The sequence below is a fragment of the Calliphora vicina genome, chromosome 1, assembly GCF_958450345.1.
Source record: "Calliphora vicina chromosome 1, idCalVici1.1, whole genome shotgun sequence".
In the NCBI taxonomy this organism is placed as follows: Eukaryota; Metazoa; Arthropoda; class Insecta; order Diptera; family Calliphoridae; genus Calliphora; species Calliphora vicina.
In genome coordinates, this window is record NC_088780.1 from 102121355 (window position 1) to 102134866 (window position 13512).

The 13512-nt window shown below is 30.0% G+C and overlaps 1 protein-coding gene across 2 annotated transcripts in view; it reads left to right on the plus strand.

The window, feature by feature from the left end:
• The window catches only part of Kal1 (Kallmann syndrome 1), a 55772-nt gene that overhangs the window by 40228 nt on the left and 2032 nt on the right, over positions 1 to 13512 (plus strand). For both annotated transcript variants that reach the window (XM_065515291.1, XM_065515290.1), the window contains exons 2-6: positions 5613 to 6380; positions 6493 to 6611; positions 8625 to 8821; positions 8884 to 9350; positions 12184 to 12250. In XM_065515291.1, the coding sequence (XP_065371363.1) occupies positions 5710 to 6380; positions 6493 to 6611; positions 8625 to 8821; positions 8884 to 9350; positions 12184 to 12250 (1521 nt within the window). In that variant the 5' untranslated portion in view covers positions 5613 to 5709. The remainder of the gene's footprint in view (positions 1 to 5612; positions 6381 to 6492; positions 6612 to 8624; positions 8822 to 8883; positions 9351 to 12183; positions 12251 to 13512) is intronic.

Sequence of the window (13512 nt, forward strand, 5' to 3'; positions counted from 1 at the left end):
TGGTTCTAGAACTGTTTGGTAATACAATGCGCTTAGAAACTAGATATGAAACACCAATTTAGCGGACTGGCAAATCGGATTTTCGAAGATTGGAATAATGAGAGATTTAAAACTACAAATGCAAATAAAATTCAATCAGTATTTACAATTATTAAACAAAATTGTTAAAGTAATCGATTTTTTTGCATACAGATGTATGTATCTCAAATCTGAAATGATTTTTCAATAACAATCTTAACAATGTGCCACAAACAACAACAACAACAACAGCAATAACAAAATTTTAAGCTGCAAACATTAATATTTTATAGATTTGTTTTTTTATAGTTACAACAATAATGCACTTACATAGATGTAGATATCGCCACCTTTGGTGATTTTTAACGATGTTTTTAAGATTAAGATACTTTATGATTGAAATGCCGTAGCTAACAACATTGTGAATGTTTTCCATAATCATTGTCATTACAAGTATTTATTGCCACACCGTCAATGATTGTTATGTTAACATAATCTCCTGTCATTTTTGTATATAGTTTGTGGTCCAACGCTATAGGACACTGGCTGACGCAGTGTCTCACTGGAGATTTTAACAACAGCACCAGCTAATAAAAGATTACGATATTTTTGTTTTTTGCGTTTTAATGTTTGATGATTATAAATATCGTATGATGTCTGGGGATCTTCACACATTATTTCAAAAGTTTCATCTAAATCGCGATGTGTAACTTGAGTGGAAATATTATGGACTTTTTTTCGTGTAGTTTTGTTGGTTGGTTTTCGTTTAATGGGCGCCATAAATTAATGCTAAATTAATGTTTTAATATTAAATTTTGTTTTAATATTTTTTTCAAGATTTTTTTTTTTTGACTGAAAAAGAATTTTGAATATTTTCTATCATGATTAGGAAAGTGTATAAAACACATAGAGCGGACTCTCCTGTCAAAGACCTAACTCAGTTGTCAGAAACCTAAGCGGTGAGAATGTATTAGTAGAGAAAACACTGTTTGAGTTTTTTCTAGTTTCCGCTCTATGTTTATCTATGTATAAAACCTAGTGTTTATAAAAAACCAACTTTTTAAAAAACCGGTTTGTCGGTTAACCGAAAAATGGTCTTTTTTAAAAAACCGGTTTTTCGGTTAACCGACATCGAAAAAACCGGTTAAACCGGTTAACCGTCATATATATGTAGAAAACATAAAATGTCCAATAAAGTATATACAGTTTTAAAATGTGTAGTTTTTAGCAGTCAGGAATGGTTAATATTAAATAACTATGAATATACAAAAGTGCTAAGTCCATTTTATTTTGTAAAAATTTCTAAATTATCAAATGGAATTGAGTATAAATATTAGGGTATTCAATTAATCGGGTTTCTGGTTTAATCGGTTAATCGAGCAAATAATTAATCGAGGTTTAGATTTATTCGGTTAATAATCGGTTAATTTAAAATTATTCGATTAACCGAATAATTTCTATTTTAATTTTAAATTGAAAATACAACAACAAATTTTGTGTACAAAAACATAAAAAAACAGCAAATAAGGTATTTGAGACCATTTTTGTATACATATCGCCTACTTACTGCAACAACGTCATAACTCAAAATCCGTGTTTTTTGAACTGAGTAATACAAAATATGCGCTGTTCTATAATCTTTCATATAGTTTTATCAGTTTTCAAAGAAGTCAATTATTTTTTGTGTGAGAGTGTTTTTTTGATGTAAACATCAAAATTAAAATTCAAGTTTCTCGTATATTTGATAAGTAAAAATTTGGGTTAAATACAGATTAGAAAGGTATTAACATCTACTATTTATATTTCTGAAATCGCATATGTTGAAAATTTATTTAAGAAATAGTAAAATGTCATAAAATATTCAAAGACGTTTTTCTCGAAACGACTTTTTTTGAATTATGACGTTGTTGCAGCAAATTAGCGATGTGTGAGTTTTTTTATTGTTTTAGTGAGATCTTCTGAAATAATATTTTATAAAAAGAATATAATTTAAACGATTTTTTTCTTTAGATTTCATCTTCGTTTATTTATGATAAAAGACTCATTTCAAAAAAAGTTTCGTCTATACATGTAAATATAAACAAAGTTTCAAATACATGTAAATTAAATATGTCAGTTGTTATACAACTCACTAATCATGTTTATAGGATGTTCAAAAAATATCTAATTTTAATTTGAAATTTGTATTTGAATTGAAACGGATAAATAAATACAAAAGCATTTTTTTAAGTGCAAAAAAAAGGATTTTCGGTTAATCGGTTAATCGACACAAATTAATCGGTTTATTTGTTATTTGAAAATCGGCAATTTCAAATTATTCGAACAGTTAACCGTCTAAAATTAATCGGTTAACCGATTAACGGTTAATCGATTGAATACCCTAATAAATATGTTACTATATAATACTTGTTTTAGTAATTAGTTTATTCATTAAATTTCAACCAAAAAATGTAAATCAATTTTTAATTAAATATTTGATAATTTTGAAATTTATTATCACCATGACTTTCTGATATGAAACAGAAAATGTTACAAAAAAGCACTTCTTCTCAGCTGTGCTTATTTGTCATTATAAATCGTACCAAATATGTAAGTAATAAAACTCCATTATCAGATTCCATATTTAAAATTATGGATTTTAAACGTTTTTTGTCTCTCCTGTAATACTTCTAAAAAGGACTTTGTACACTAAGCTAACAAAATGATTAATAAAATAAAATTTTACGAACAAAACACACTAATGAATTCAAATTTATTGAAAGAAGGTATGCACATCAAATTCAACTTAACGTTTGGTAAAATCATCACTATTATTACATCATTATTAAGATTTGGCTTAACTTCTAGAATTATGCGGAATTTAATTTTTAATAGTTTCATTATGTGCAATTTATTCTGAAAAAGTTTTCAAGTAAACTCATTGTCCTCTACTATTAAGAATCATTGTAATTCTTAAAAATATCAATCTAAATAGGTTTGTATTGTAAATCAGCAGTTTAGGTTTCAAATCAGACCAATAATGTGTATACAATGAATATTAAAAATGCACAAAAACGTGAGATTTATCAATTTTAGTCCCAAATTTTAAAAACCGGTTAACCGAGTGATAAAAACCGGATAAACCGGTTAACCGAAAATCAACATTTTAAATTAACCGGTTCGCAAAAAACCGAGATTTCGAAGAAAAACCGGTTTTTCGGTTAACCGGTTTATAAACACTAATAAAACCATAGAGAATAGACATAGAGCGGAAACTAAAAAAACTCAAACAAAAAAAGTACTCAAAATAAACACACATTCGAGTCATAGCGAATAGACATGGAGCGAAAACTCTCCTCTCAACGACCTAACCATAGAGAAACATAGAACGGAAACTCACCTGTCAAAGACCTAACTCAGTTGTCAAAAACCTAAGTGGTGAGAATGTATTAGTAAATAAAACAATGTGAAAGCAAAAACAACACTCTATGTGTGATTATTTTGAGTAATATTTGTGTTTTAGTTTTATTCTAGTTTCCGTCTTTAGTTGAATAACTAAGTGAGAATAAACAAGTAAGAGAGCTATATTCGGGAGCCGAATCTTATATATCCTTCACCAAATTATAATTCAAAATAAAAATTTTAAATATTTTTAGGTAAACAAAATAAATATTTTTTTTTATTGTTTTTAATTTTTTTGCCAAAAAATTTGGGTTAAAAAATATTTTTCCCGATTTTGACCTATAGCCTTTTATACATCGTTGCAATGGACTTTGAAATATCTATCATTATATATCCATATTGTATACTTAGTAATCCAGATATACACACAGCCTCAAAAGTGAGTAAACACCCACGAATTTTTTGATTTTTTTAGGATCATGAAAATCATTATGGTCCGACATAAATCTTTTTTTTCACAACCGAATCTATTATTCAATAATCGATGAATAAATATTAGGATTTTCATTATCTTAAAAAAAATCAAATCACTTTTGAGGCTCACTGTAGATCAAAAATATGGCAAAAATAGAGGTTGTCCCGGTTTCTCAGCCATTTGTCGGCCGATTTTGTCGATTTTAAATAGCAACTGAGCCTTAAGAATTCCCGGTATATTGATGTATGAATCATGTACACACAGTTACAGTTACGATCGACTTTTTGGGCCTTTTTTTAAAAAATCTATATATTTAAAAATACAGTGACTGATGAGTCAGTGAATGAATGAATGAGTCAGGCCTTGTATTTTTAATTATATAGATTTTTTAAAAAAAAGCCCAAAAGTCGATCGTACGTATACTTCAGTAACCGTGAGTATGTAAGTTATTTGGGAGCTACGGAAAGTTTATTTCAACATACAGACGGACATGGCTATATCGACTTCGCTATCTATAACGATCCAAAATATATATACTTTGTGGGGTCGCAAATGAAAAATGTAGAAATTACACACGGAATGACAAACTTATATATTTGCTGCCATAATTGGATAATCATATGGTGTTTTCTTTTCTGACGCAAAATGTTGCCTATATATTGTGTATCATTTATTAAATGTTACCCATACCCTCATAATGTGTTGCATTTTTAACGATCACAATAGAACAAAATCATTAGCATTTATGCAATTTTCTGTAGCTTCTAAATAGCTTCTAAATATTAATAAACTATACTTTTTGCTTACATAAAAAGTGGTGCATTTCTAACCCTTTGATTAAATTGAGGGTGAAACATGTAGCATATATTCAGGGGTTTAGGGTAACATTATTAGAAAAGAACACGACCAAACTAAATTTTTTTTACAGAAAAGAACACAAAGAAGGGTAAGATGCAGAAAAATGCACCATTTATGCTAGAAAAGAAAACACCAATAGACAATTTTTAAAAATGCTGTAAAATATTAGTTTAAATCACAAATTTTAAAAATTGTATTGTTTTTTTTTTGTTTAATTCAAAATATACATAATTATCATTAGGTTAGAGAGAAATTATTCACTAAAAACAAATACAAAAATTTACCTCATGTCAATACGCAAATATCTAACATAACCCCTGTCTATACCCGATACATTTTTATCGTGATAAACATCAAAATGGTTGTCCAGATAAAAAATTATCAGGTATAGTCTACATTTATTAGTATTAGTGCTTCGTTACTTCGTAACTTTGTCTTGACAACAAACGTCATTAATTGTTATGATAAATATTTGTCAAGTATAGACAGGGGGTTACAATGAATGCGGTTCGATGTCAAGACAAAGTTGTTTGAGATGAATCTCCAAGAATTTTGTCATAACGATGCAATAATACTAATAAATTTAGACTATACCTGATAATTTTTTTTCTTGACAACCATTTTGACGTTTGCCATGACAAACATTTATCACGTATAGACATAGCGTTAACATAACTACAATATTTTCAATAAAACCCCGAAATATTTTTTTTAATTTTGAGCCAGTTGGCTCAACCTAAATGAAATGAAATCATGCTACTAATTTATTACGTGTGATTGGGTGGAAAATTTAAACATTAAGAAAATCATTAAAGACCCAACACCACACCATCCTTTAACTGATCACGCCCAACTATCTTAATATCTCATTTCTTTACAGTTTTAAATAAAAATTTTGAACATGTAGTACTTATATACATATTATTACTTAAAAAGAAGACAATTATATTTGCTATTAATCCAGTCAATATAAAACAATGATCAATAAAATATTGAAATTTATAATTGTCACATTATGGTTACTGCAGTTACCTTTAACAGTTCATTCACGCCATCACAATCGCAATAGCGGCGGGGGACAGGGTGGCGGTGGCCGTTATCGCTCCCTACAAACTCAACAATTATCGAATATCGATGTACGTGATAAAATCCTTGAACTACAATGTTATGCCAAGTGCCAAGAATCGTTGAGGGGCAATAATATCGACTATGAGCCCTGTCTAACGAAATGTCAAATGGATATGGTCAAAGCCCCCCGACGTGGCTATTGTCCAGCCATGCAAAATGCCATTTTTCAAAATATCAACGTACAACCGTTGCAAAAACTGTCGTGTCTCGACAACTGTAGCTACGATTTCGATTGTCCCGAAGTGCAGAAATGTTGCAATTCCGCCTGCGGACCGGTGTGTATGCAGCCGATTGGGGTGCGTGACGATAGCCTGCTGCCGCCCATACCAAAGATACTTAAGTGTGGCCTTATACCGCGAGAACAAAAAGTTGAAATAACATTGCAATCGAATTCATCGTATTACTTTCATGTGGAGGTGCGTTATCATATTGGCTCGTTGTTGTCGCCACGAAAATTGGGCACCTGGCAGTATCAGGCAGTGCAAAAATTAGCAGAAATTTTAGATTTGAATATATTGTTGTAAGTAATGTAAAGTATATAGAAAAACAAAAAACATTATTAGAGCATTTAAATTTGTACAGATAATTTATTATTTTGTTTATTTCTTTTTCTTAATTTAAACATGTTTTAGAACTACTGTAGCATTTTATTTGAGACCCGGACGTTGGTATCAAGTGAGAGTGGCAGCTATTAATGCTTATGGTTTTAGAGGTTACTCGGAACCTTCTCAGGCATTTACTTTACCTAATCGTAAGTATTTTCACTCAGTGAATATGTTGAAGAAGATTTATTCGAAACTTAAATCTCGAAAATAAGCTTAATATAATTTAAAATATTTTTTTTTTGGAAATTTCCAAAGAATGTTAAGTTTTGTACAAATAATAGTTTTTACAAACTTGTTAATAGCTCATCCTTACCCCCTGTCTATACTTGATAAATATTCATCATAACAATAAATGACATTTGTTGTCAAGACAAAGTTGTCTAAGCAAAAGCACTAACAATTTTATCATAACGTAGCAATAATACTAATAAATGGGGACTATACCTGATATTTTTTTATTTAGACAACCATTTTGAAGTTTATCATGATAACAATTTATCAGGTATTTGATAGGAACTATTAACTCCCTGGTTACTTCCTGTCTATACCTGATAAATTTTTATAAAATCGTATAGCAGAAAATTCTAAGAAATTTTCCCCAAGAAACCATAGGTCTAAAATCAAATCCTATCTTGCGAATTTCGTCTTTTATCCAATATTTTATTTATTTATTTTAATAGTTTTTTTATTGGATAAAATACGAAATGTGCAAAATAGGATTTGATTTTAGACCAATGGTTTCTTGAGGAAACTTTCTTAGAATTTTCCGTAAATTGAGTTTTTCCCGGGCTTCGGGATTTAGGAAATCCCGAAAACCCCGGGATTTTCGGGAACGGGATTCCCCGTTTGGCATCTCTAGTTGCGGCATAAAACAGAAACGAAATTATTTTTTAATTTTGGATGTGGCACATTAAATAGAATTTCATTATTTTTGACAAAATCTATTATTTTTCCTCTTCCAATAAAGAAAATTTATTTTTTTATTCATTTTGATTTTCTTTAAATTTTAAATAAAAAAATAATTAATATAATTACGTTCCTACAGCACCAAAAACAACCTACTTAAAGTTGTTTTCGTTCCGGCCCCAAATAACAGGTTCTTCGTTACTGATCGGTGCCGTTTCGTTCCCAATTTTCGTTGCCTATTTCTGAAACGAACTTTTTTTCGGTGCAAATGTATGGAATTTCGTTTTCGGTGCCGTTTACGGTGTATGCGGAAACGTAGCTTTATTGAACCTTGAGCCATAGAGAATAGACATAAAGCGGAAACTCTCCTGTCAAAGTCCTAACTCAGTTGTCAGAAACCTAAGTGGTGAGAAAGTATTAGTAGAAAAAACCATAGAGAAACATAGAGCCATAGAGAATAGACATAGAGCGGAAACTCTCCTGTCAAAGACCTAACTCAGTTGTCAGAAACCTAAGTGGTGAGAATGTATTAGTTGAAAAAACTATGTGAAAACAAAAACAACACTCGTATATGTGATTATTTTGAGTAATTTTTATGTTTGAGTTTTTTCTAGTTCCCGCTCTATGTTACTGTTCCCCCAACTGAGTTAGGTCTTTGACAGGAGTGTTTCCGCTCTATGTGTATTTCTCTATGATTTCAAATTTGAATTCGAAAATGTCAGAAATTGGCCTCAAATAAAACTGAAATTATTTTTTTAGACTCCTTATGAATTAGAGATTATTTTAACAGCTTTAAACAAATGTCGAACACAAGTTTGAATCTTCGAATTTGATTTTAAATTTTCGCACATAATATTGCTTTATCTAAACTAACAAATCAACAAACTAAAAAAAAAATTACTAGTTAAAAAAAACATTTAAAAATGTTTAGATCATAGAGAAAACACATAGAGCGGAAACTCTCCTGTCAAAGACCTAACTCAGTTGTCAAAAACCTAAGTGGTGAGAATGTATTAGTAAAAAAAAACTATGTGAAAACAAAAACAACACTCGTATGTGTAACTTTTTTGAGTAATTTTTTTGTTTGAGTTTTTTTCGAGTTTCCGCTCTATGTTCTCTATGGTTTAGATTTTATTGCTAAATACACTGTAATTCGATAATGTGTACTTTCGAATCCAAGTACATCTATGTTAAATTTGAATATACCAACAGTTTAATTATAATATTATTTAAATCATTCTGTTTCCTTACAGATCCCAAACCACCAAAAGCTCCAGCGGATTTAAAAATCGTCTCATCACATTTTGATGGCAAACATGTCAATATTAAAATAGTATGGTGTGCTTCCAAATCGAATCTTCCCATTGAAAAATATAAAATTATATGGTCCTTATATGTAAATAATGTACGCGATGAATCTCTAATATCCAATGAGGCCTTTGTTAAGGAAGTAAGAAGTTTTAATGCACAATCAACATATCCTTTATTTCATTTAATTTTATTCTTCTTTAGCGCCATCAATTTGAAATACCCAATTTATTACCCGATTCTAGTTATTATATACAAGTGCAGGCCATGTCTATAAATGGCAAAAGACGTTTAAAATCAGATAAGCACTCCATTCTCTATAATACCACAATATCACCGACTCAAGCCTTTAGTCCATTAAAATGTGGCAAAGAACACCAACTCCTAAGAGATGGTCTAAGTAATGCATTTAACGATGATAGATATTATGCGAAAAAGAATTTATACAATGATGGTGGTGGCGGTGGTGGTAGTGCTTTAACGTCATTATCTTCAACTTCTAGTTCTAGTTCCAGTTCCATTTCTAGTTCTACCATCCTAAATATAAATACAAATAATAATAATACTAGTACTTATGTTTCTAAAGCGGAAAAATTTGATGTCAAATATCGTCCAAATCGTAAACTGGGCATGTTGGTGATTATATCCGGTTTCTTTTCAAGAGATGAAAAGTAAGTTTATTTTCATAATAACTATTTAATGATGATTTTAAAATGCTTATAAACCACCCTTTAAATGCTAATTAGTCTATGAGCGAAATAATTTATCGATTACAAGTTAAGGGGCTTCCAATAGGGACTTCCGAACTTTGACAGTTGATAGCGGACATATTGTTGAAGCTTTATCTGTCGAATTGGCTGTTATTTATTCAGTCTGTTACGCTAAATCACCATGGACGGATATTGCGTTCAATAACACATGCAAATGATAAAATTGTTTCATCACAATGCACAGTGGGGCAGAACTAAAATTTTTTGGAAATAAATCTGGCATTTCTAAATGCCTGGTCCGATCGTGATAAAATTTGACGTGGGCATAGCCAACGAGTATTAGAGTTTAAATTATTAAAATGGGCCCTAAAAATGCTCCTGGTGTGGCGCTATGATGGCTCAAAGTAGGTAACCTTTGAATGTAAAAATTGTAAAAACCTGCCATTTTTTGGTTTCCCATCCCATTGCAAAGATTTTTATATTTTTGGAAAGCGCTCAGTTAGGTCTTGCTATTTATCTCTTATAATTTCTCTTATAGGCATTTCAAAATTTAAATTTTAAAATATTGTCATACCTTGGTCCGCTTTTTTAAAAATATAGGACGCTTTTTAAAAATTTGGACCAAAAATTAACTTATCCAAACAAACAAAATCAGTTCGGAATAAATGTGGATCAAATTGTTCCTAATATTTGCAATCCCATTAAAATTTTGATACCAATTTTAGGTTTAGAAACTCAACAAATATGTAATCAGCCAAATTATGAATAAAAAATTCACCGGGAGTTTGTTCCCCGGGATTATTTTCCCATTGAATTTGAATAGGAAAATTGGAAAAGGGAAAAAAACTCCCGGGGAATTTGTATTCATAGTTGGGCTGAATATGTAATAAAATCTTTATTTAACTCAATTTTTTCAAAAGGTCAAAGAGAATCCCGAAATTCCTAAAAATTGAAGTGAAAATTCCAAATATGGTATTTTTAAAAATTTTAATTTTTAGGTAAACAAAATTTATTTTTTTTTTGTTTTCAAAATTGTTTTTGAAAATTAAAAAAAAAATGTTTGCAATTGTTTTTCTTTTTTCCAAAATTTTTTCTCGATGTTTTTTTAAATTTGTTTTTAATTTTTTTTTTAATTTTTTTTAAAATGTTTTTTTTAAATTTATTAGTGAAATAAAATTTATTGAAAAAAAATTTTTTGGTAAAAAAAATAAATTCGGGTTAAAAAATATTTTTCCCGATTTTTTCAAAAATCGAGGTTGTCCCGGTCTTTTCCTTATATCTCAGCCATTTGTGGGCCGATTTCGATATATTGATGTATCAATCATGTTTGTAAGTTATTTGGGGGCTACGGAAAGTTGATTTCAACATACAGACGGACAGACGGAAATGGCTATATCTATCGAATTCGCTATTTATAACAATCGCAAATGAAAAATGTAGAAATTACAAACGGAATGACAAACTTATATGTATATAGCCCTGCCACTCAGGTTGAAGGGTATAAAAATAGGTCAAATTCCGAAGGGCGTAGGGGAGACATATTCGAAAACAAGTAAGAAAGTATGGTCGGTCAAGCCCGACCATATAATACCCTACACTAAGTAAATGAGCAAAAACTTTTTTCTTTTAAAAATATCAATAATTTATATTCGTGAGTGATTTTAGAAGTGGGCCATATATGGGAGCTATGACCAATTATGGACCGATCACCACTATGGTGGTGTAGGGTATAAATTGGACATGTTTTTATACGGAAACATAAAATTTTACATTCTGCAAGAGCGATTTGATGGCATGGTCATCTCAATTGGAGGTAATGTGAACTTGACACCGAGATTGTGCGATTTGACCCCGTTAGGTTGTGTGGGTTTCTTAATTCCCAGGTCTATGCGAATAAGCCACAAACCCATGCTAATCGGTCATTCAGCCTGATTTATCTAAAAATTTCTAAAATTTTTTAGATAAATTCACCTAAAGGTTATAACGATAGAGTGGCCTCTTTTATGAAAAAACCAAAACCCATTGATTGAAGGACCTTTCGATCTACATAATTCCCAAATTTTATAACGATCTTAATCCGATCGAATTTTAAATTTATCATCACTCCTCCAGTCCTAGGGTTTTCAATAATACCAAATACTTTTTCATAGTAATTATATCTACAGTTAAAGTGTGAGTCTCCTGCAATGTAGAATCTACACCACAAACCTTGCCTTCTCTTGCAATTTTTAATGTTTCTCGGAATTCGGAAAAGAACTGAATTTTTGGTGATTTTTAAAAACACCTCAGCACTGACTACTATGTACCTAAAACTTAATAAGGATATCTCCAATCGTTCACGAGCTAACGAATTATTTCCAAAATAAAAACTTTCTAAATCAATGTGTGATGGCAAATATGCATTTATTATGCTGTAGTGTTGCAAAATTATTGCATTATGCCTACATTTTTAAAATTCATAAACTTTCGTTTTTTGTGTGTGTTTTTTTTAATATTCTTAAACTTAATTACACCCCTTCCTGATGTTAATTTCAAAACAACAAGAAACAAAAAAATAACTCAAGCCATAAGTATTATTGTTTTTTCTCGCCCTCATACTGCAATCAGGCGTTGCGTTGGGCATTTTCTGTTCCGTTTTTTTTATTCACATGGAAAACACATTAAAACTTAAGCTTTGTTTTCTAGCATAAAAGGGTGGCATAAGCTCTTAAATACGTGTAAGTAGATTGAAAAATTGTCACTTGTCAATTGGTTTTTTTCGTTTGTTTGTTTTCTTTTTTATTTTTTCCTTCAGAATTTATGAACTTTGTCCCATTGAAACGAACTGCGGAGAAGGTGAATACAATGCAATACGTGTAAATGTAAGTAATATAACAACTATTACTACCTGTTCTAATTGTAAAATTGTATGTAAGTAATATGAGTAGTGTCGCATTTAAGTTTATTTTTTTTTTCGTTTATTTATTTTATTTATAATTGTTTTAGTATCACGTTTTAATTTTAACCCAATGCCAAATGTGTTCTTATTTAGTTACCCTGGCAATTGCGAAATGGAAACATTTTTTTGGAAATTTATTTTTGTAGAATTTATGAATCAATAATTTAACACGTTTTGTGTGTTTTATTTAAAGAATTCATTAATTAATTTGTAAATTTTCATCATACATAATGGGAAAACAAGGTCTAGCCGGTAAAATTTCAATTAATGTCATTAATAAATCAAAATTGTATTTTACAATTTCAGTATTTTGGCAAAGAGTGAGTGCCATTATCAGGGCTACCGAAAATATACAATGTCATGTTGTTTGTTGTACTTCGTTTAAACTATTATTAATCGAATAATCGAGAAGAATAAAAAAGTATTCGATTTATTAAATAGTCGAATAAATTCTTTGGCATGTTAAAATTAAAAATAACAAGTAAGCTATATTCGGCTGAGCCGAATGTTATATACCCTTCACCAAATTATACTTCAAAATATTTTTAGGTAAACAAAATTTATAAATTTTTTTTTTCGAATTTTTAAAAAAAAAAATTTTTTTTAAAAATTTAAAATTTTCTTTTTAATATTTAGCGAAAAAACTTTTGCTGAAAAAAAATTCGAGTTAAAAAATATTTTTTCCCGATTTTGACCCATTGTAGGTCCAACTTACTATGGTCTTACATACGTCGTTGCAAAGGTCTTTGAAATATCTTTCATTAGATATCCATATTGTCTATATTAATGACTTAGCAATCCAGATATAGGTCAAAAATACGTCAAAAATCGAGGTTGTCCTGGTTTTTTCCTTATATCTCCGACATTTGTGGACCGAATTCCGGAGATATTGATGTATGAATCGTGTAAGTTATTTGGGGCTTCGGAAAGTTGATTTCAACAGACAGACGGACATGGCTTAATCGACACCGCTATATATAAGAATCCACAATATATATACTTTATAGGGTCGGAAAATTTTATTTTGGAAATTACAAACGGAATGACAAACTTATATATACCCTTCTCACGAAGGTGAAGTCATATAAACAAAAATATGGACAAAACTATCTCAATGAAACAAGACCAGTAGCACAGGATAGAACTACACCTTTTTCAATTGAAAATGTTAACTTTTCAATTTAA